At 40.0% G+C, this 23,294-nt stretch overlaps 2 protein-coding genes across 2 annotated transcripts; both read right to left on the reverse strand.

Annotated features, from left to right (window-relative positions):
• Positions 1-16,039: 16,039 nt before the first annotated feature.
• Positions 16,040-18,353, reverse strand: LOC130747490 (uncharacterized). Its single transcript, XM_057600440.1, has one exon. The coding sequence runs from the start codon at positions 16,984-16,986 to the stop codon at positions 16,150-16,152; it is 837 nt and encodes a 278-aa protein (XP_057456423.1). The 5' UTR covers positions 16,987-18,353; the 3' UTR covers positions 16,040-16,149.
• A 2,582-nt stretch (positions 18,354-20,935) lies between these two features.
• On the reverse strand, positions 20,936-21,403 carry LOC130745029 (uncharacterized). Its single transcript, XM_057597181.1, has one exon. The coding sequence runs from the start codon at positions 21,401-21,403 to the stop codon at positions 20,936-20,938; it is 468 nt and encodes a 155-aa protein (XP_057453164.1).
• Between the last annotated feature and the right edge of the window lie 1,891 nt (positions 21,404-23,294).

Below are 23,294 nucleotides of genomic sequence, written 5' to 3' on the forward strand. Positions count from 1 at the left end.
GTCTTCTGAAGGAGCAAGTCAGAAGCAGCCAAGTCATCAGCTAACTTAGCACACTTCTCCTCGGCGGCCTTCAGCTTCTTGTTGGCGGTTTCAGCATCGGCCTTCGCTCGCTCATATGCAGTCTTATAATCAGCCGCCTTCTTTTCATAACGGTTCTTGGCCGATATCAACTCCTTCACGCACTGAGCCATTCCCGCCACAGTACTGGCAGCAGAAAGCGCGTGATGGATCGCCACGGAAGCAATGTTGGGGGGGCCTTGACCGGAAATGTCCTTGTGAATCCGGTTGTCAAAAGTACGGGTCATGAATTCCAGCCCATTGAAGTGAGGATCCGACAAGTTCAGCAAAGAGGGAGGAGCCTCGCCACCAATGGCTGAGCTAGGGCCAGCTTGGTTAAATGGAGTTGGTGGGCGGTTGATTAGCGCGCTTGAATCTTGTTAAGGGGGCGGGACATTGTCATGTCCCTTCTTTTTCTCAGCCGGATGACTTCTTGGATCGAGAGTCGATTGGTGGAGAGGCTTACCACCAGCAGCACTTGAAGTTTTTTGACGTTTAGGGTCCCTGACGTTGTCAGAACCCGAAGTACCTTCATTCTTCTTCTTTTGCTCAGTTTCGGCGGCCCTCTTCTTCGCCGCCGCAGCAGACTGGGCGAGGTACTCCTTCATCTTGATTGGGTTCGCGTCAACCTTGCTTTTTCCCATCGTAGCTGTATGGAAAACACCAATTAGACGAGATACATGAACAAAAAGAAAAACAAGTTACGTGCAAAGATTATAAACTTACTAAAAAATTGATTTAAAGTGCCGGATTTCGACGCCTCAATCAAGTCGTGACCGGAAATTACTGGTAGTGTGCGGAGGTAATCGGCGACGCCTTGTTCAGATTCATCCAAGGCGTCGTATGAAACGGATATTTTTCGGCGAGGGTTCTTTGTCCAGTAAAAAGGGAAGAGAGGGTTATTGTCGGAATCTCGGAACAAGTTCTTTATTTCGGGCGACTCCATAACTTTAAAGTATTTTTTCTGCCATACTTTGTAATGGCTTTTAAGGGCGGTGAACCGACTCATGTTCTTACGGGCTAAAAGTGGAACCCATTTCACAGAAGTAGGTTTAGTGGTGACTGATTTATAGAAAAGGAAGAACAAAGGATAGGTTGGAGTGAAACTCAAGTGTTCACAAAGAATTTCAAAGCAGCGGAGAAAACCCCAGGCGTTGGGCTGGAGTTGGCAAGGCGCCACATTCAGAAAAGAAAGAACGTGACATATAAACGGCGAGAAAGGAAGTTTGATGTTCAAGTCTAAGAAGAAATAGCCATAAACAAAGAAGAAATCGGGCGATTCATCGGCTGGTTCTTTACGCAACAGAACACAGTCATCTTCGCCACATGGGAGGACATTCAACAGATGATCTTCATTATTTGAGGTGGCGGGATTTATCTTCGTGAACCCTTGAGCAGATATTCGAAGCGAATTAATGCTCCCAACGCTGCTCCAGATAGAACGCAACAGACATTTATCTTCAACTAAATGCGCGTCAGAGCGCCATTCAGGTGAAGACAAATCTCCATTAGAGGAGAGAATTGAGTCTACAGAGCCGGCGGGACCGGAATCATCATGGGTAGAAGGCGAGGAGTGAATTTCAATTATAGAGGGGGCGACAACTTCCTCCTCCGTGGAGGGTGAAGAAAGTTCTAGGGAAGAAAGGCTAGCGTTTGGTAAAGACATGCGAGGCAGTTTCATAAAAAGAAGAAAGAAGATGAACAAACTAAAAGTAAAAAGAAGATGAACAGAGTCAAAAGAAGAAAGAAGATGAACAGAGTCAGAGAAAAAAGAAGTAAACGAAGAATCTCAAGAAAGAGAAAAACTAACCAGGGGAAGAACTGTGGATTTGAGAAAGGAGAATGTCGGCGATAGGGGAGCACCGCGCAATGACGACGGCCGGAGGAAGAAAAGGTTCACCGGAGTTCAAAGAAGAGAATGAAAGCTGCGGTGAAAAGGTTTTCAGAACAAAAGTTTTAAGAAAGTGAAAAATGAAAAGTGAAAAGGGGTTTTTATAGAGAGAAAGGAGGAGAGAGAATGAGTGGGGGAAGATCGTGGGATTGTGGGATTTGAAATTCGAAAAGGTAGGAAGCGAAAAGACATTACTCCTCGAGACGCACAACTGAAAATTACATTTATAACAAATGATGACGAAATCCCGGAAAACAAGGATACGTGCGTCAGTTAAAAAGACGTGATTGACGGTTATGATTAATGGCGACATATCTTTGAAACGGCAACAAAGGTGGCGAAGCGTGAAAATGGCGATGTAACAACTGAAGGTATGAAAAACGGTAGAAAGGGGGGGTTTGAATAACGTTTTCAGAACAAAACTACCACCTTAAAGATTTTGACAAATCTTTCGAGAACTTAAGTGCTAAAGATAAGAGATAGAAAAGCACACAAGGATTTTATCCTGGTTCACTTGATAAATCACTCAAGCTACTCCAGTCCACCCGTTAAGGTGATTTCTTCCTTCTTAGAATGAAGGCAATCCACTAATCAGGTAAGAGTTACAACTGCACTTGAAACCTACAAGTGACTAACAATTACACTGACTTAGCTCACACTAAGATTCACTCTCTTAGTCTTCTCTAGGATCCGATCAACCTTGATCTCCTAAAGGAACTAAACAAACTGTTTATCAAAGAAATGTTTACAAGAGATTTGCTTCTAAAAAGCTGATAGTAAACACAATGAATTTCAGATGAAAGAAAGCTTAGAATATTTTGAATATGTCTTGCGCGTATGTATTGCTTCTTCTTAGTTTTTTCTAGCTGCTTCTTTCAATCTTCAGCCTCTATATATACTCCAAGGATTAGGGTTGAGCGTTGCATGGGAAATGCTACCGTTGGAGGGCAGTTCTGGAAAATCCAGCTTCTGCTGTGGCTGAGAACGTTAGGTAGGTCGTCAGGAAGGTACACTTGCTTTTGTACTTGGATAGCGACTTGACCTTTTAACCTAGGAGACTTCTGATCAGGGGAATACTTCATATTGGAACTTGTGAAGCCGGTTGATCAGAGTCAGAGGGAAAGCACAGATCCTCTGACCATTGTATCTTCTGATTCTGAACTCAGAGGGAAGAACATGACCTTCAGAGTTTCTTGCTTCTGGACTTCAGAGTTTCCACTATTCAGCTTCTGGATCTTCAGAGTCTTCTACACCATCAGAACATCTGAACCTTCAGTGTTTCTTGGTTATCAGAACTTCTGGATCTTCAGAGCTTCTAGCGACTTAGTCCTCATCAGAGTTTGTATAGCTTCAGAACTTCTGAAGCTTTTCCACTGTTCATACTGAACATGGTGAATGCGAAAGCGTTGCTTGGGTTACCCTTTATACACAGTGCTTCTGATTTGTGTGAGATTGAGTTGAGGTCAGAGCCTGTAAATAGCACACTCAGAAAAACACGTTAGAGTACCACAATTGTTCATATCAAAAGGTTAACTTGTAATCATCAAAACATAGAGTTGTACTACTAGATCAAAACTTGATCTTATAATCTCCCCCTTTTTGATGATGACAAAACTAAGATTTTTGATGAACAATTCTTAAATATTAAACTGAATTCACTCAGAGTTTAGAGATATAGAATAAGACTTATCCTGATGTGAATAGTTTATCTTGCTCATTCTGAATTCAAGTCACTGCTTGATTCTGAGCTTAGCTCCCCCTGAATCTAATACTTGATGAAAACGTTAGTAAAGTCTAGATTCTGAGCTAAAAAATATAAGAGTTCAGAGTGAAAAGCTTATGACATAGATGAAAAACGAATAATCAGAGCGCATAAGTGATCAGAGTCATGGACAAGGTATCAGAGTCTTGGGTATCAGAGTCAACTTAGAATCACTTCAGAAGAAGTGAAATGTATTCCTTGTATTTGCCCAGTGACACATCTATGGTCATGAAGGTGGAACTCTTAAAATCTCCAAAAGAAAAATAAGTCACACTAACACATCTTACACATCAAAAACTGGGTTTACTCCCCCTTTTTGTCATAAGCAAAAAGCTTGGGGTGTGAAAAACTTAGCTTGAAGTACAAGGTACTCCCCCTTAGAGAAGGTCTAAGTTTAAAAGAAAATGAAAACGATGGAAGAATCAGAGTTAGGCGAAAATAAATAGAAGAGTTAATGCAAGGGATGAACGTTTACCACCGGTCAAGTGAGTAAATAGAAGGGTCAGTTACCAAGAACTTAACCTCGAGAAACTGTAAGAGCATTAACTGTCAGAGAGAAAGTGAAGCCTATAAAAAGCGTTGGAGAGAAAGGTAAGCTTCACACCTCGAATAATTTTCAGTAAAAAAAATGGCATCATACAACGTAGCACTAGAAGAGCTGAGGAAGAAGGCCTTTGAAGAGGACTTGTTCCTGAACATCAGGCATCCAGAGGGTGAAACTACCATCGCGGAGCTGACACGGACACTGCTGGAAGAGGACCTGCGTCCAGAGTTGGAGAGAGACCTGAAGGAATTTCTTGCCTTCGTGGAGGAGGTGCAAGAACTCAGCCGGCTTGAACTCAAGCTGCTGGAAGAGAAAGAAATCTTGGAAGAGAAGCTCAGGACTTCAGAAGAGATTCTGGAGAAAGATGAGCTAAAGGTCAGACTCAACAACATCCAGCATGTACTGGAGCGTCTGGAGAAGAATAGGTCAGAGCAGCGCCAGGAGTGCAGAAGAATGAGGAGGGATCCTCCATTCTAGATTTATATGATGTAAAGAAATATGATGTAAACATAGAACAATTATGAATAAAACAAGGTTGGCAAACATATGTGACATAAGTATATAGTTATGCATATATAATCACAAACGAACAAAAGAGAATAAAAAAAATAAAAAAGAAACAGAGTTTAAATAAAACAACGTTAGATAAAAAGAAAGAAAAAGAAGAGATCCTAAAAACTAAGGTTTGTCAGTGCGGCGCAGAAGTTCCATCATCATTTGCTTCATCTCAATCAGCATGGATTCATGAGTGTCAAGACGTTGTTCCATGATGTCGAGTCTGGATGAGCTTGTCTGAGTAGAGCTGGAAGGAACATTCTGAGCAGCTTGAGGTTCTGGAATGGAAGCAGAAGCAGCAGGAGTAAACACAACTGGTGCAAGTCGCTCTGCCTCAGCCTCAGCTTCAAGACGCTCTGCCTCAAGTCTGGCTTGTTCAGCCTGAGCTGCTGCTTGACGTGCAGCTTCTTCTGCTTGTTCTTTCTGTCTCTTGGCTTCTTCAATAGCTTCAAGAAGCTTATTTCTCTGTTCTAGTTCATGAAGAGCCACCCTTCTAGCAAACCTTTGCTTTGCAGCCTCAATCCTCTGACTTCCCTCTGCATGCAGGAGCTGCATCATAATTGGAAACTGAGCCACTAGCCAAGTGCTCAGATTGTTCCACTCATCAGCCACATGTTCAGCATTCTCACTGAGATCAGTCTGACCGTGCACATTGCGGAGCCTCAAGGAGGCTTCATGATAGAAAATATTGATGCACTCAGAGAGAGATGTGGGTTGGAGGTGAGTATAGGGAATGATGGAGAGGTTGGTTTCAGGAGAGGCTGGGTGATTGCTGCTATGAGCTTCAGAGGCACCTTGTGGAGAACCAATGTTAATCATGGGAGCATTGGGTTCAGAGGTTCCACGGTGAGGGTCTGAAGTTTCAACCAGAGGGTGAGGTGATCTAACCGAGGATTGGTTAGACACTGATTGTTCGGGTTCAGGGTCTGGTTGAATGGGCTCTTGTTGGTCAGGGACAGGGTGAGCTGTTTGAACTAAGGGGTCTGCCTCTTGGATAGGATTGGCCAAGATAGGTTCATCTGGGTCAACTAGACGTTCAGGTCTAGGGCCAGGATATCGCCTAGGGCTTGGACAGGTAAGGTAATACTCTTCCAAGGCAGATACCTTCTCTTTTCTAACCTCCATGAATTTTCTAATTGATTCAGAGGTATTGGAGGGAGGAGAGTCAATGACATTGATTGGGAAGGATACAGGTGTGAAGGCTGTTGAAGAGTCTGTATCCGTGGTTATGGCAGCAGGACGTGCTGATGCTCTGGGAGCAGAGTGATCAGACGTTCTGGGTTGTGGTTCTGTTTGGTTGGGCTCGGGTTGGTCATGGATGATGGGTTCAGAAGATAATGGGTCGTATGGAATGGTAATGAGAGAGGTTGGATCTTCTGACCTAGAGGTTTGGGTCTGAAGCAAATTCCAGAGAGGTGCTTCAGTAGGAGAAGGTTGAAAGAAGGAAGATCTTGGGGAATGTGGTGGAGTGGTGGTTTGTGCGGCTGGTTGGGATTCAGGAATAGGAGTGAGGGGATTTGAGGAGTGTTTGAGCATAGCAGAAATAGGGAGTGCATCAAATAAATTCAAATCATCATCAGAAGCAAGTGCAGGCTTACTTGAATGTGCTGATGATCGAGTCACTCTGGCAGGAGCTTCAGTCCTTCTGACCACTGCAGCAGCTGGTTCCACCCGAGTAGGCTTCACCACGATTCTGACCTTCTTCTGCTTCTTCTTAGGAGGACCATCCTCACTATCATCACCATCATCATCATCAGGCTTGCTCTTCGACTTCTTGACCAGAGGGACATCAGATTCCTCTGAGGATTCTTCCAGAATCATCTTCCTCTTGGTTTTCTTCTTGGGAGGAGAAGGAAACTCTGGAGCTGGTGGAAGTCTGCTGACAAAATCATCAAGGTCAATCTCGAATCCTTGAGCCCTGAGGTCTTCAACATAGCATCTGATGGCGTCAGGATGGTCTGCTTGAGTCCACAGAGGGTAGTCATTCAGAGGCATTCTTCTTCCTCTGATCTAGAAGATGTGTCTTCATGAGCAGGAGCAATCTTCTTCTGGATTGAGCCCATTTTCTTCAAGGAGTTTGCAGTGAAGACATCACTGACAATTGTGCTCAAATCCTCTGTGCAACCAGCATTGATCAAATCTTGCACTAAGTTGCTTTCAATGAGAAAGTCTGAGAGCAGCCTCCCAAAAGGGATATATTTGATTGCAGACTTGATGGAGGCGGTGGTGCGAGACTTCCGGATGCATTCCTTCAAGTAGGAGAACAGGAAGTAGGGAAGGCAGATCTTCTCCTGATTTTGGATGAAGAACAACATCGCCTTCTGGTTGAAGTTGATGTAGTCTGGAGAACTGCCCTTCGGTCTCTGATTGATGCAGTTGAGCAGGATCTTGTGCCAGATCCTGAGTTTGGGGTGAAGATCCATCACCTTGTAACTCGTCTTGCCCGGTTTGAAGGTGGTATACAGAGCCTGATTGACTATGTCCTTGGTGCTGGGTTTCAGCTTTGATTCCGTCAGTTGGAACCGATACCCATAAGCAGTTTCTGCACCTAGCAGATTCACGAATGACTTCTCCGTGATGATGATCTTCCTTCCAAGAATATGAGATACCACTTGAGTATCATCGCAGTCGGCGTGCTTCCAGAATTCCTTGACCAACTTCTCATACACCGGTCCTCGAAGTCGATTGAAGTAGTTTCCCCAACCTTGAGCTTGGACTTCAGGACGAAGATCAAACCCATTTGCAGCCAAGTTATCGAGGTTGAATCTCCATTCTGCCAGGACTTGGAGTTCCTCAGGAGGAAATACACAGTGAACGGCACAGCCCCGTTCTGCAATAGGAACAATCTGCTCTTGAGCTTGAACTTGTTCTTGTGCCGGGTTCTCAGAGCCCCGTTGACCCGTTGCCAAACCGACTACCATGTGAGGGAACTGAGGTGCGTCTGCAGTAGATCTTCTGGTTTGTCTCACCATTTTGAAGAGGTTGAAGGTTTGAGGTAGAAGATGAAGTTTGAAGGATGAAGAGAGATCGAGAGAGAAATCAAGAAAGAGGCGGTTTTGAAAAGCAGAGAGTGCGAGAGTGAAAACCGGAAGTGAGAGAGAACGTGTGTGTATAGTGGGTTTTATCAAATAACCGTTGTTGATTCAAAAAGCACTTTAAGATCAACGGTTGAAAATTAAAGATAGATAGTAACAGTAAAATACACAATCACACACAGGAGATAAGCATATCTACACGCAATCATAACAGACTGTCACACGGGCACAAGGAACTATGCATCAGAAATTCTGACGCACGTGTTGTTGTCTCAGCTTCAGAGTCAGTACCAGTGGGCACACACACTCTGATTGAGTTACCTTCTGGACTAGACATCTTCTGATCAAGAAGTATCATAGTCAGAGGTTCTGATCCATCTTCACTCTGGACAAAAGTCCATGTTTAGATTTTTCAGAATAAAATTAAATCTATCTTCAGCTAAGGGCTTTGTAAAGATATCTGCCCATTGATGGTCAGTATCAACAAACTTCAGAAGAAGTACGCCCTTCTGTACATAATCTCTAATAAAGTGATACTTTACCTCAATGTGCTTTGCCCTTGAATGCAAGATAGGATTCTTACTCAATGAGATTGCAGCAGTGTTATCACAATAGATTGGGATATTGCTCTCAAGGATCTGATAATCCTCCAGCTGATGTTTCATCCAGAGCATCTGAGTGCTGCATATTGCTGCTGAGATATATTCTGCCTCTGCAGTTGATAGTGCAATGGTTGATTGCCTCTTGCTTGCCCATGAGACTAGATTGCTTCCCAGAAATTGAGAATTTCCAGAAGTACTTTTTCTCTCTGTTCTATCTCCAGCATAATCAGCATCACAATAACCTGAAAGCTTATACTCTGATGTTTTCTTATACATCAAGCCAAGGTTAGTGGTGCCTTTCAGATACCTTAGGATCCTCTTAACAGCAGTTAAGTGGGTTTCCCTTGGATCTGATTGGAAACGAGCACATAAATGAACACTAAATAGTATGTCTGGCCTAGATGCAGTTAAGTATAGAAGTGAACCTATCATTCCACGATAGAGCTTCTGACATACTTTACCACTTTTATCTTCTTTCTCCAGAATGCATGTTGGATGCATTGGAGTCTTGGCCACTGTAGATTCCAGCATATTGAACTTCTTCAGAAGTTCTTTAGTGTACTTGCTCTGATGGATATATGTTCCTTCTGGTGTTTGATCAACTTGTATTCCCAGAAAGTACTTTAATTCTCCCATCATACTCATCTCAAATTCAGCCTGCATCATCTCAGAAAATTCTTTGCATAGAGATTGATTAGCAGAACCAAATATAATATCATCAACATAAATTTGCACAATTAAGATATCATCTTTATAAGTCTTGCAAAAGAGAGTTGTATCTACTTTACCCCTTACAAACTCATTCTCCAGAAGGAATGAGCTAAGTCTCTCATACCATGCTCTGGGAGCTTGCTTCAGACCGTAGAGTGATTTCTTCAATTTGAACACATGGTCTGGTTTCTTTTCATCTTCAAAACCTGGGGGTTGATGAACATAGACTTCCTCTGAGATATAACCATTTAGGAAGACACTCTTTACGTCCATCTGATGTAGAACTATGTTGTGATTTACTGAGAAGGAGATCAACAGTCTGATTGCCTCCAGTCTTGCTACCGGAGCAAATGTTTCAGTGTAGTCTATTCCTTCTTGCTGGCTGTAGCCTTGAGCAACTAGCCTTGCCTTGTTTCTGACTACATCTCCTTTCTCATTCAGCTTGTTTCTGAATACCCATTTCGTTCCAATGACATGAACATTCTCAGGCTTCTTCACTAAGCTCCAAACATCGTTCTTGGAAAATTGATTCAATTCTTCTTCCATGGCCAGAATCCACTCCTTGTCCTGAAGAGCTTCATCTATGGACTTGGATTCAATTAAGGACACCAATCCTTTCAGACTCAGCAAGGTCTCTTCAGAGGGTCTGAAGGCAGATCTGGTTCTGACTGGTTCATCTTTGTTGCCCAGAATCAATTCCTTAGGGTGAGCTGCAGTGATTCTGCTCTTCTTCAGAGTTTGTGAGTTAGAGGGACCAGCTTCTTCCTCTGGTTCATCTTCCTCTGGCTCAACTTCCTCTGGAGCTTTGCCTTTGTCAGAAACATTAATGCTTAAATCTGCAAACTTTTCAACTAGCTTTGACCTTTTCATTTCCTCCGAAGCCAACTTCGCCTCCAGGCTTAAGTTTCAGCTCTCGGAACATACGCTTTTCTCCCGTCATGTGACGCGAGCATCCACTGTCCAGATACCATGATTGGTGTTTCAGTGGAGCTATCAAGGATATCTGCAACATAGATAATCTTGTCCTTAGGTACCCACTTTCTGGGTCCTCTTTTGTTAGTTACCCCAGAGGTTCTGATCACCTTGGGTGTCTCAACATAATATTTTAAAGGAATATTTGCATGATATTTGGTCATAGAGAAAGATCCCTTTTTAAGAGGGTTTTTAGCAACTTTAGCAGGTACAGGATCAGGCAATATGGTACCAGAGGGAACAAAGCATTCATATAAAGATTTAGCTTTAGACACAGAAGGCTCATTTCTAATTGGTTTAGAATAGCCAATGCCATGCATTCCATTTCTGCTTACGCCATAGATCATTGAAGCCATTAAGCTTCTATCCACGCTTTTAGCTAGGAATCTTTGAAAAGACTTTTCATACTTAGATTCATTTCTACAATCAGAGGCATCACAGGCAACAATTTCTTCTAACTTAGCAATCTGGTTCTTAAGCACAGAGTTAGAATTTACCAAAGCATGATTTTCATTTTTCAAATCAGAAATAATTTTCTCATGTTCAGAAGGAGTCTTGGAGACAGCAGATAAGTTCTTTTTCAACTTTTTATGCTTAGACAATAAAGAGTTATACTTATCCATGATATCAGACAAAGCATGTTTCAGTTCAGAGGTAGAGAAAGAAGCAAATACCTCATTTTCATCGTCTGAGTTAGGATCTCCTTCTGATTCTGAGTCAGAGTCAACAGCTTCCTTTGACTCTGCTTCCTTGTCTTTGACAATTGCCATGAGTCCTTGGACTTCACCATCAGAGTCAACATCCTCTGACTCTAATTCATCAAATGTCACCATCAGACTCTTCTTGGTCTTGAAGTGCTTCTTTGGCTTCTTGTCCTTCTTCAACTTTGGACAATCACTTTTGTAGTGCCCAGATTCTTTGCACTCAAAACATGTGACTTCCTTGATTGAAGACTTCTTCTGACCTGAGGATTCAGACTTTCCTCTTGCCTTTCCAGAGCCTTTGTATTTGCTCTGCCTGTGCTTCCAGATGCGGTTGAGTCTCTTGGAGATCAGAGTCAGCTCATCTTCATCAGAATCTTCTGATGCTTCTTCAGATTCTTCTTCTTCAGCTTGAAGAGCCTTTGACTTCTCAACCTTAGCCTTTTCAGATTTAGATTTCAAGGCTATGGACTTTTTCCTCAGATCTTGCATCTCTGAGCGTTTCAGCTCATGGCATTTCAAAATGCTGATGAGTTCTTCTAAACTCATATTCTCAACGTCTCTCGTGAGCTCTATTGAAGTCACCAAAGGCATCCAACTTTCAGGAAGACACCTGATGACCCTTATGACATGATCTTTTGTTGTGTAGCTCTTGTTGAGAGGTCGTATGCCAGCTACAAGCAGTTGAAATCTGGAGAACATTTCTTCAATGGACTCATTTGGCTCCATGATGAAGGATTCATACTTTTGGATCAAAGACAATGCCTTTGATTCTTTGACTTTCTTGTTTCCTTCATGAGACATCTTAAGAGAATAAAAAATGCCTTTAGCAAACTCACGATCTGTAATCTTCTGGTACTCCTCATAGGAAATAGCACTTAGAAGAATTGCTCTTGCTTTGTGATGTTGTGAGTACAGCTTCTTTTGATCTGCAGTCATCTCTGACCTTGGGATCTTCTTGCCATCTGCATCAACTGGACGCTCATAGCCATCCACAATAATATCCCAGAGATCTGCATCGAAACCCAGAAAGAAACTTTCCAGTCTATCTTTCCAATATTCGAACCTTTGACCATCGAACATAGGAGGCTTTGCGTTGTAACCATCTCTTTGAGTTTCACTGGTGGTGGCAGCCATTGTTTTTCACACCGGCCCGGATCACTGAACACTGTTAGGTGTGGTAATCAGAACTTGCGCTCTGATACCAATTGAAGGTATGAAAAACGGTAGAAAGGGGGGGTTTGAATAACGTTTTCAGAACAAAACTACCACCTTAAAGATTTTGACAAATCTTTCGAGAACTTAAGTGCTAAAGATAAGAGATAGAAAAGCACACAAGGATTTTATCCTGGTTCACTTGATAAATCACTCAAGCTACTCCAGTCCACCCGTTAAGGTGATTTCTTCCTTCTTAGAATGAAGGCAATCCACTAATCAGGTAAGAGTTACAACTGCACTTGAAACATACAAGTGACTAACAATTACACTGACTTAGCTCACACTAAGATTCACTCTCTTAGTCTTCTCTAGGATCCGATCAACCTTGATCTCCTAAAGGAACTAAACAAACTGTTTATCAAAGAAATGTTTACAAGAGATTTGCTTCTAAAAAGCTGATAGTAAACACAATGAATTTCAGATGAAAGAAAGCTTAGAATATTTTGAATATGTCTTGCGCGTATGTATTGCTTCTTCTTAGGTTTTTCTAGCTGCTTCTTTCAATCTTCAGCCTCTATATATACTCCAAGGATTAGGGTTGAGCGTTGCATGGGAAATGCTACCGTTGGAGGGCAGTTCTGGAAAATCCAGCTTCTGCTGTGGCTGAGAACGTTAGGTAGGTCGTCAGGAAGGTACACTTGCTTTTGTACTTGGATAGCGACTTGACCTTTTAACCTAGGAGACTTCTGATCAGGGGAATACTTCATATTGGAACTTGTGAAGCCGGTTGATCAGAGTCAGAGGGAAAGCACAGATCCTCTGACCATTGTATCTTCTGATTCTGAACTCAGAGGGAAGAACATGGCCTTCAGAGTTTCTTGCTTCTGGACTTCAGAGTTTCCACTATTCAGCTTCTGGATCTTCAGAGTCTTCTACACCATCAGAACATCTGAACCTTCAGTGTTTCTTGGTTATCAGAACTTCTGGATCTTCAGAGCTTCTAGCGACTGAGTCCTCATCAGAGTTTGTATAGCTTCAGAACTTCTGAAGCTTTTCCACTGTTCATACTGAACATGGTGAATGCGAAAGCGTTGCTTGGGTTACCCTTTATACACAGTGCTTCTGATTTGTGTGAGATTGAGTTGAGGTCAGAGCCTGTAAATAGCACACTCAGAAAAACACGTTAGAGTACCACAATTGTTCATATCAAAAGGTTAACTTGTAATCATCAAAACATAGAGTTGTACTACTAGATCAAAACTTGATCTTACAACAACGAAAGTAAAATGGCGATGAACGAATAAACAATAGAGGCGAACTACTAGGTAACATGATGAAGACATTTCGACTCATTACTCGAGTCTCATGTCTTGGGGGCATGTGGACTGGGCGGGACATAAAGAAGATTATGTCCCGCCCAAAATGAACAATAAACCATTGAAGATAGCCATGGCGGGAAGTGCGACACAACGAGCTTCATTGCCCTCCCTTAGATGATGGACCCACAAGCCAGCTGGAAGATTCTTTTGGATTTGTCTTATATGTACAGGGATTTGGGCCCTGATTGTCAGGCCCAAATATAGGAAAGATCCATATCATGACCACCCCCTCTATAAAAGGGGAGGTCATCCACTTGTACGAAACCAACTTTTCAGCATTAATGAGAATATTCCTTTTATGGTAGTTTTGCTATTTTAGTGCTCTGCTAGGGTTTACTTTTTGTCTTTCTCTTACGTAAGCTTGCCCTAGTACAGAACAGATAAGCACGTTGAGATATACATTATTAGCATATAAGGATTACAGATACATTGAGTACTTGGAGATATTGATGAGGTGGTGCAACTTGTGCTCATATGAGTGAGGGAGTGGAGAGTAGCATTTTGCAAGAAAAAAACAAGCACATGATGTTAATGGCTTCTTAACTTCTTTGATTCATAATGTGCTATATGCCTATATTGCCAATCATGGTTCCTTCCCTCCCACCCACTACCTTATTTTATTTGGCCTCTTTACCTACACCGTACACGTGTCCACCAAATTTGATGAGCAATGGTACCTTTTTTTGATTGTCCTTGTCTTCCAAACTCATTTGGAGGATTATTTCTTCCTCCAATGGTGAGTGGAATTGGTTGAAATTAAAACGTCCATTTATCAACCCACTCAGCCTCAGATGGCAAATGACAAGAGATGAAGCCTTCCATAATGATAAGACAACCATTTTTTAAATTTAAAGTTTTTCAAGAGATTTTTATTTTATTCTATTTAAGTTTAAGGATATGATCATTTGAAAATTTATTTTTCCGATCCTTCTATAATTTTTTTTTGTACATCGGAAAGATAAATTACGCCCTCCAGGGATTGAACCCTGGACCTCTCCCACCCAACCCATATGTCCCCTAACTTTTACCACTTGAGCTATCATTCGGAAACAATCCTTTTATAATTTTGTTAGACATTATTACTTAATTTTTATCAATTTTAATTTATATTATGAATATTAAAACTTCTTATAAGTATGAGTTTACAATATACAATTTTTTTAAATATACATCAAATTAATATACGTCAATTCTTAGATAATAAAATAGATTATTCAAAGAATCAATTAATCCCTTATTTTATTTTATTTTCGTTAGCGAGTATCGCTATCCGTTCGAAAAATAGTTGCATGTTCGTCTTTCTCGAAAGTTGAATTTGTCCTTTCATCATTATGTAGTATAATTTACTGAATTTATGCTTTCATTGTTATGTGGTCTAATTTACTTACCAGCCCTAAGGCTTCTTGCTATTAATCCCTTATTTTATAATATTCATTTTTACAACTTCACTATTGTTTATCTTTAAAAAACTAAAAAGAAGGGTCCAGTTAAAAAAAGTGGGCTAACCATTAGGGGTGGAAATAGGCCGGGCCGAGCCGAGCTTTGCGTGGCCTAGGCCTGGCCTGCATTCTCTTTTCGTGGCCCAAGCCTGGCCTGTGGCCTATCAATAGGCCAAATTTTACGGCTTGGCCTGGCCTTTTCTAAGGCCTGGCCTGGCCTACAAGCCTGCTTAAAAGCCTATTTAACAGACAATTATATCAAAAGAATGTCATTAGGCTAGCGGGCTAATAAACCTTTTATATATCATTGCACTTTCGTTTTAAGTAAAAATAGACACCTGCAATTCTTGTAAAACGGTGGTGGTGAGTGGTGACTTGCGGTTTGGAGGAGAGGTGGACTTGGCAGCGGCAGACCGGCAGTGGTGGCTGGCTGCAGCCTGCGTCCTGTGCGGCTGAAGATGTGCTATGCTGAATATGTCTTGAACCTTTCTAATCTAGGTTAGGGTAGGAACTTAGGGTTTTCTTTTATACTAAAGTATACATAAGTTTAAAAAAATCAAATAATATATTATTATATTATATTTATTTATATTATTAATAAAAATAATGTATAAATAGGCCGGCCTGTTAGGCCAAATAGGCTTTTTTAATAGTTTGGGCCTGGCCTTTTTAATTAATCAAGCTTTTAAAAAAGCCTAAGCCTGACCTTGTTAATAAACGAGCCGAGTCGAGCCGAGCCTCTAACGAGCCAAGCCATAGACCCCTGATGAGCCGGCTGACCTATTTCCACCCCTACTAACCATGATAAATAGAAATATGATCAAAAAGCTTCTTTTCCCCCCTCATTAAGCGGTAATCATATATGATCATGTGTGCATCTAGATCATTGTTAATGGACAGCTAGCTTCTCTTAATATCAAAGTTTTTTTTTTTTTGAAATGCTCTTTATATCAAAGTTGATCAATTTATAAAATATCTAAATGTTGAAATAAATTGGGGCAGCAAGATCTGTACAAACGTGTTTACTATTATTTTAAAAAACTAGTTTTCATATTAGAATCAACTGAGTTGGGCTGCTTCAACGAGAGGAACAAAAGATCTCTTTTTTGGGTTACAAGATCTCTTTTATTGCTAATAGCATGTGAAATATCAGCCCAAAAAAGTATTTTTTTAATCTGAAATAATTGAAACCAGTAAATGATCAAATGCTCAATGAAGATATTGCAACAAAAATTTGAGTAAGAACTTTTAATTTACCATAACTAGATATTTACATTGAAAATTTCCATGTAAAAGTATATATCTACACCATTACAAAATTTTGATGCCCAAGATAATCTTAACTAGTGATTAAGGATGTTAAGAAGGGCTACTCTAATCTTAATCAAACGCCTCAACACAAACTCAAGACCCTCTTCAAGATCCTGAATAAGCAACTCCACTTTCTCCAAGTGATTTTGCAGCTTATTCATGTCTTCAAATTTGCTTGTTTGACCAAATATGCAGGACTGCAATGCTTCATCAAGTTGTGCAAATTCACTTTCATCTGCCAATTGTGAACATGCTACTTTCTTGGTCTGCATTAGCTTGGAAATCAAAAGCCAGTTCCTTGACTTTGATTGTGTTGTTCCTGAGATAAATTGCAGAAGTTCCTGGAATGTTGATAGAGTCACCACTTCCATGTCTTGTAATAAGCTAACCAAAGCTACATTTTGATTGTCTTTTGTAGTAGTATCCTTCAAATTTGACAAGGCTTTTGAGATAGCCTTTCTCACCACCTTCCTAGATGCCAAGAATTTTTTAACCTCTGCCCTAAGCTCCACTTCACCACCCTTTCTTCTTCTCATAATCGATTGAAGCTCGCGTGTGCACTCTTTTGTATGCAGTAGAGAGTCTTTCGCGGTTGTGCACATGTCTAAGAGTCTCAAGGATCCATCCAAAAGCTCATTCACACAGTTCTTCTCATGGAGAACTGCTTCTTGAGTGAGGGGAAGTTGGATCAAGTTTTCAACACAATCATGCAGATCGCGCAACCCTCCTAATTTATGGCTGAGCAAGGAAGATGAAGAAGTTTCTTGGGAAGCTCTTAGCCTATCCAAGTGTTCATTGCATTGTAGAATGAGAGGGTGAGGCCTTGAGGGAAAGCTGTTTGAGCGAGCATGGAAAGAGGATTTTGCCATTTTTTTCCTAAGGAGAAGAGAAACCTTGATGTTGACTTAGAATTCAGGCTATGGATTTATCTTCCTTCCAATGCCATTTGCTCAATTTATATTAAGAGTGGTGGAGACACAAGGAATCTCTGTAAGTTTCTAACAAATAAGGATTTATTCCTAACCACATGCTTTTCTACCCATATAGAAAATAGGAGCATAATCCTAAACCACACTTGATTAACCCATACCCGAAAAACATGATGAAGATCTAGAGCGGAAGCGTACCTGAATGAGCCATGAGAATCGCTGAAGGATCTGGGGTTGTGATCTTCCAATTGTAGATCACCCTTAGGGTTTCCTGATGTTTTCCTCTGATGGGGATGAGGAGAAACTTTTCACGTTACTGTGTTGTCTATAATTGGGGACCATAACCCTATAAGTAACTGCATCAGTTACAATTCTGTTTTCAATATTTCTAATTTGGCCCCTCATCAAATTAGAATATTGCCTTATGGTATCCGCACAATACATTTTCATAACACATATGCCCTTAGCCATAAGATCAATATTAAATAGACCACTTTAGTTTTGGCTAATTAAATAATGGCCCTAACACAATTAAAAGTTACATTTGTGACCCAAAATTCTAACAATCTCCCACTGGTCACATATGTAACTCTACACATGTGTTAGACTTTATGAGCTCAAAAATGCCATTATATACCTTAAGCATATCCAAATAATCTCGTCCATTAGCCATGCCAGTACATAGAACCAAAGTGATTTTCGTTATATCAATCATAACTAAACCCATCAATGATTACTAGTACTGACATAACTAAATGACATAGATTCATTATGAAATGTGCAGCATGAAAATCACAAGAAGGTGGCCTGTACTTGTCAATTTTCAACTGGTCCTACTTTACTTTAGTGAGATCATTCAATAACCTTATTGTACAAAGCATAAATAACAGAATATCAAACTTTATAATTAACCAAAAAAATATCCAAATACTAGAGTATGCATGCATAATACCAAACATAGAACACATAATTTATATATGAGTAACTCCCACTAAACTAAGCATTCCTCACACTGCAAAACACCCATGTGAGCAGTGTGCTCATGAAAGACCTTAGGCGGAAGACCTTTTATAAGAGGATCCGCTATCATGGAGTTTGTCCCTATGTGTTCTATAGAAATCTGTCCACTTTGTACCCTTTCCTTAACAACTAGGAACTTGATGTCAATATGTTTTGACTTGGTCGAGCTCCTATTATTGTTGGAAAATAAGACGGCTGATTTATTGTCACAGTATAACTTAAGCGGTCTTTCAATTCCTTCCACAATTCGCAGCCCAGTGACAAGATTCCTCAGCTAAATCCCATGGTTAGATGCCTCAAAACATGCTACAAATTCTGCTGCCATGGTGGATGAAGCTATGAGAGTTTTCTTGGCACTATGCCAAGAAACTGCACCACCAGCCAACATGTAGATATAGCCTGAAGTGGATCTCTTACTATCTTGGCATCCAGCAAAATCAGAGTCAGAATATCCAATGATCTCCAATTGGTCTGACCTCCTATATGTGAGCATATAATCTTTTGTTCTCTGTAAATACCTCATAACCCTTTTGGCTGCTTTCCAATGATCCATTCCTGGATTGCTCAAATATCTGCCTAACATCCCAACTATGAACGCTATATCTGGACGCGTACAAACTTGGGCATACATAAGACTCCCTACAGCTGATGCATAAGGAATCTTTTGCATTTCCTGAATTTCTAAGTTTCCTTTTGGGCATTGACTGAGACTAAATTTATCTCCCTTAGCAACTGGAGTATCCCCTGATGTACAATTCTGCATGCCAAACCTTTTAAGTACCTTTTCGATATAGCTCCTTTGTGACAATCCCAGAATACCCCGAGATCGGTCTCGGTGTATCTGAATTCCTAATACAAAGGAAGCGTCACCAAGATCTTTCATTTCAAATTTTCTTGATAGAAATCTCTTGGTTTCGTGCAACATGCCTATATCATTAGTGGCAAGCAGTATGTCATTATTATACAGAACCAGGAAAATATATTTGCTCCCACTGAATTTGTGATACACACAATCTTCAACAACATTCACCTCAAAACCGAATGAGAGAATTACTTCATGAAATTTGTGGTACCACTGACGAGATGCCTGCTTTAGTCCATAAATGGATTTTGTCAATTTGCAAACCGTATTCTTTGGGTCTCCTGACACAAAGTTTTCTGGTTGCACCATATAGATTGTCTCATCAATGTTTCCATTGAGAAACGTTGTCTTGACATCCATTTGATGGAGTTCCAAATCATAATGTGCAACAAGAGCCATGATTGTCCTAAAAGAGTCTTTCGATGAAACCAGAGAGAAAGTCTATTTAAAGTCAATCCCTTCCTTTTGAGTATAACCCTTAGCCACATGACGAGCCTTATACCTCTCCACATTACCATTAGAATCCCGCTTGGTCTTAAATATCCATTTGCAACCAATGGGTTTCACACCTTCCGGTAATGGGACAAGTTCCCAAACCTTATTGTCTTGCATGGACTTATACTCTTTCTTCATTGCTTCAATCCACTTTTCAGAGTTGGAATCCTGCATGGCTTGCTGGAAGTTGATTGGATCAGCTTCCATCATACCATTATTTTCCTCATGTTCTTGGAGAAAGACTATGTAATCATCTGGAATAGCATTTCTCTTTTCTCTAGTGGATCTCCGCAAAGGTATTGGTTCTTGTAACACTTGTTCTTGAGGATCTTGAGTTTGTTCTTCATGAACCACCATATCATCTTGAGTAGGAGGAGGTTCAACAACAATGTCTTGTAGAGGTTCCGTACTTGCTTCATCAGAAGCAACTGTATGAATCGGTTTTGGAATTGTTACCGACTCTTCCTCTAAAACAAAGTCCCTAATCTCATTCTCCCCTCCAAACTCAATTTCCTCAAAGAACATGGCTGTTCCCGTCTATAAAAAAATTGTCTTTAATTTGGGATCATAAAATTTATAGCCCCTGAATCTTTCAGAATAACCAATAAAGTAGCTGCTCACTGTTCGGGAGTCCAATTTCTTTTCATTTGGCCTATAAGGCCTTGCCTCAGCTGGACATCCTCATACATGAAAATGTTTCAAACTAGGCTTTCGCCCAGTCAAAGCTCATAAGGTGTTTTGGCAGCTGCCTTAGTTGGCACTCTATTTAGAATGTAAGCTACAGTCTTTAGTGCCTCTCCCAGAGTGACTCTGGCAAAGTAGAATGACAAATCATACTCCTTACCATATTCTTAAGAGTCCGATTTCGTCTTTCACCCACACCATTCATGCTAGGTGACCCTGGCATGGTGTATTGTGGGACGATTCCACATTCAGAGATTCACTATAGGTAGCTACAGTGTCAGCAAATATAGATTATCATATCCCATAAGTGGACCGGTTCCAACAATATTTGAGTTAAAAGACAACTTGAATTTATTGTTTCCAAATGAACATAAATAACTAGATTTGTCCATATAAGAAACTGAAACCAAATTCCGTTTAAATGACGGTACCACAAAAGTGTCTTTCAAATCCAAATAAGATCCAGTACACAATAATAATCTAAAATGACCTGTAGATGCCACCTCCACCGACTTTCCATCTCCAACATAAATGTATCTTTCAACATCATTTGGCTTTCGGTAGTTCAGGCAACCCTTTCCTTGCACGCCAAGCGTGATATTTAGGACATTTCTTTTTCACATGTCCAGACACATTGGAAAAGAAATAATTATCATCATGTTCCTGTTTCTTTTGTGCTGGAGCATTAGCAGCTTCATTCTTGGGCTCAACATTTTTCTTTCTTTTGCCCTTGTCTTTAGAGGTGCTAACAAAATGAGCACTTTCTTTCCTATCTTGCTTCAACATTTCCTCTTCTTGCACACAAAATGAAATGAGCTCGTTAAGAGATCATTTCTCATTTTGACAGTTATAGGATATCTTAAACTGACTGAATTGTGCAGGAAGAGAAAACAATACTAAATGAATGAGCAAGTCATCCGACAGCTCAAGCTTAAGCGCCTTAAGTTTTGAAGCAATATTTGCCATGCCCATAATGTATTCCCTTATATTTCCTTTGCCCTGATATTTCATGGAAATCAAGTTCTGAAGAAGAGTACTTGTTTCCGCCTTATCGCTTTTTGCAAAGCGCTTTTCAATTTCAGCAAGGAAATCTTTTGCACCTTTTATCTCTTCCGAGATAGTACTGCTAAAGACCTCAGGAATGCCGCGCCTAATGATCATAAGACTCATGCAATTGGAGCGATTCCACTTCTCATAATCTTTCCTCTGTTCAGAGGTACTAGATTCCGTAGGAGAAGCAGGTTTCTCCACCCTTAGTGCAAGGTCAAGATCCATGCAGCCAAGAACAATTTCCATGTTCTCTTTCCAGTCCTTAAAATTTGTTCCATTAAGGATCGGAACCGAAATTTAGATTAGCAGATTTCGAACCAATAGTAGCTGAATGTAGAACAAAATAGATACTATAAATATGCTCATATCATAAAATATAGAATCATCAATATGTTCAAATAATGGCATAACCCATCTCAAGATACCTAGTGCACCATCAATATCATGTCTTTTGACAGTAATACTAATTGCTAGTGGTACTCTTGTTGTAATGATCAAACATTGATAATAAATCATGTCAAATAACAAACCCTTCTTTGGATTGATTTATCATTCACATGTAAACCCTTAAAATTATCACATGTTTATCATCACAGGTGTGTATGAAATCCGGCCAAGCATTAACTTTTCCTTTGGGGTCCATTAATACTCGCATGGATAAACATACACACGCACAAACTTTTAATATTTCTTATGAGCAATCTCCATAAAAAGAGGTCACTTTTGTGACTTTCTTATTTTAATTGACTCATTTAAAATATTAAACAATTGTATAAAAAATACAAACCATAGCCAAAATTTGAACGCACACTAATAATTTTCCAGAATCTTTCGATATAACCATATTGGAAACAAATTTCTCTTGCCCAAGATTATACTAACAAATACTAAGAATTTAGTATCAATTTAATATCATCAGAGAGCAGCAGACATACAGTTTTCCTTTTCTTGTTGATTTTGATTTTAATCAAACCATAAAACAAAACAAAACGACAATCTAGAATATGGTTTCTGAATTGCAAACAAAAGTTGCAGCTTAAATCATATACTGCATGAACAGTATGAACAAATTGCAGGAACCGAAACTGAATTTAGATCATTGGCTTTCTACAGCAATGAATTTTCATGTTGCATTCTATAGCATATAAATCAACAAGCATTTCCAAAATTCATTCAACAAGCATCAATGAAAGTTATCACTGCAGCATATATATATTACGTGAATATCAAAAACGGTTATTGATATCAATATGTGAATATCAATATCTAAATTCAACAACGAACTGTTTTAGAAAAAAAAACATGCATCCAACAGTTTCGTTTAACATATATATGATACGTTAATGTCAAAATTTTGACACACATGGATAACCAATAAATAATTCACCAAGATAACTCACCGAAGCAGCAATCACGAAACTATAACCCAAACACCAATTCTCATGAAACTGAATGAGTATAATTTCAAATAACACAAAATTGAAAACCTAATTTCAAGAATTACCAAATTCATACATGAATTAGGTATGGGTGGCTCTGATACCACTTGTAAGTTTCTAACAAATAAGGATTTATTCCTAACCACATGCTTTTCTACCCATATAGAAAATAGGAGCATAATCCTAAACCACACTTGATTAACCCATACCCGAAAAACATGATGAAGATCTAGAGCGGAAGCGTACCTGAATGAGCCATGGGAATCGCTGAAGGATCTGGGGTTGTGATCTTCCAATTGTAGATCACCCTTAGGGTTTCCTGATGTTTTCCTCTGATGGGGATGAGGAGAAACTTTTCACGTTACTGTGTTGTCTACAATTGGGGACCATAACCCTATAAGTAACTGCATCAGTTACAATTCTGTTTTCAATATTTCTAATTTGGCCCCTCATCAAATTAGAATATTGCCTTATGGTATCCGCACAATACATTTTCATAACACATATGCCCTTAGCCATAAGATCAATATTAAATAGACCACTTTAGTTTTGGCTAATTAAATAATGGCCCTAACACAATTAAAAGTTACATTTGTGACCCAAAATTCTAACAATCTCAACTTAAACAAACACCATTAAGTGCCAACTAATCGAGATTTGGATCTAAACATTGTCACAAAAATGTTTGAGCAGTGTCT

This window comes from Lotus japonicus, chromosome 3, assembly GCF_012489685.1.
Source record: "Lotus japonicus ecotype B-129 chromosome 3, LjGifu_v1.2".
Lineage (NCBI taxonomy): Eukaryota > Viridiplantae > Streptophyta > Magnoliopsida > Fabales > Fabaceae > Lotus > Lotus japonicus.

Excerpts from the sequence above, each read along its gene's own strand:
- LOC130747490 (XM_057600440.1), bottom strand. The coding sequence starts at position 16,986 with ATGGCAAAATCCTCTTTCCATGCTCGCTCAAACAGCTTTCCCTCAAGG.
- LOC130745029 (XM_057597181.1), bottom strand. The coding sequence starts at position 21,403 with ATGGAAATTGTTCTTGGCTGCATGGATCTTGACCTTGCACTAAGGGTG.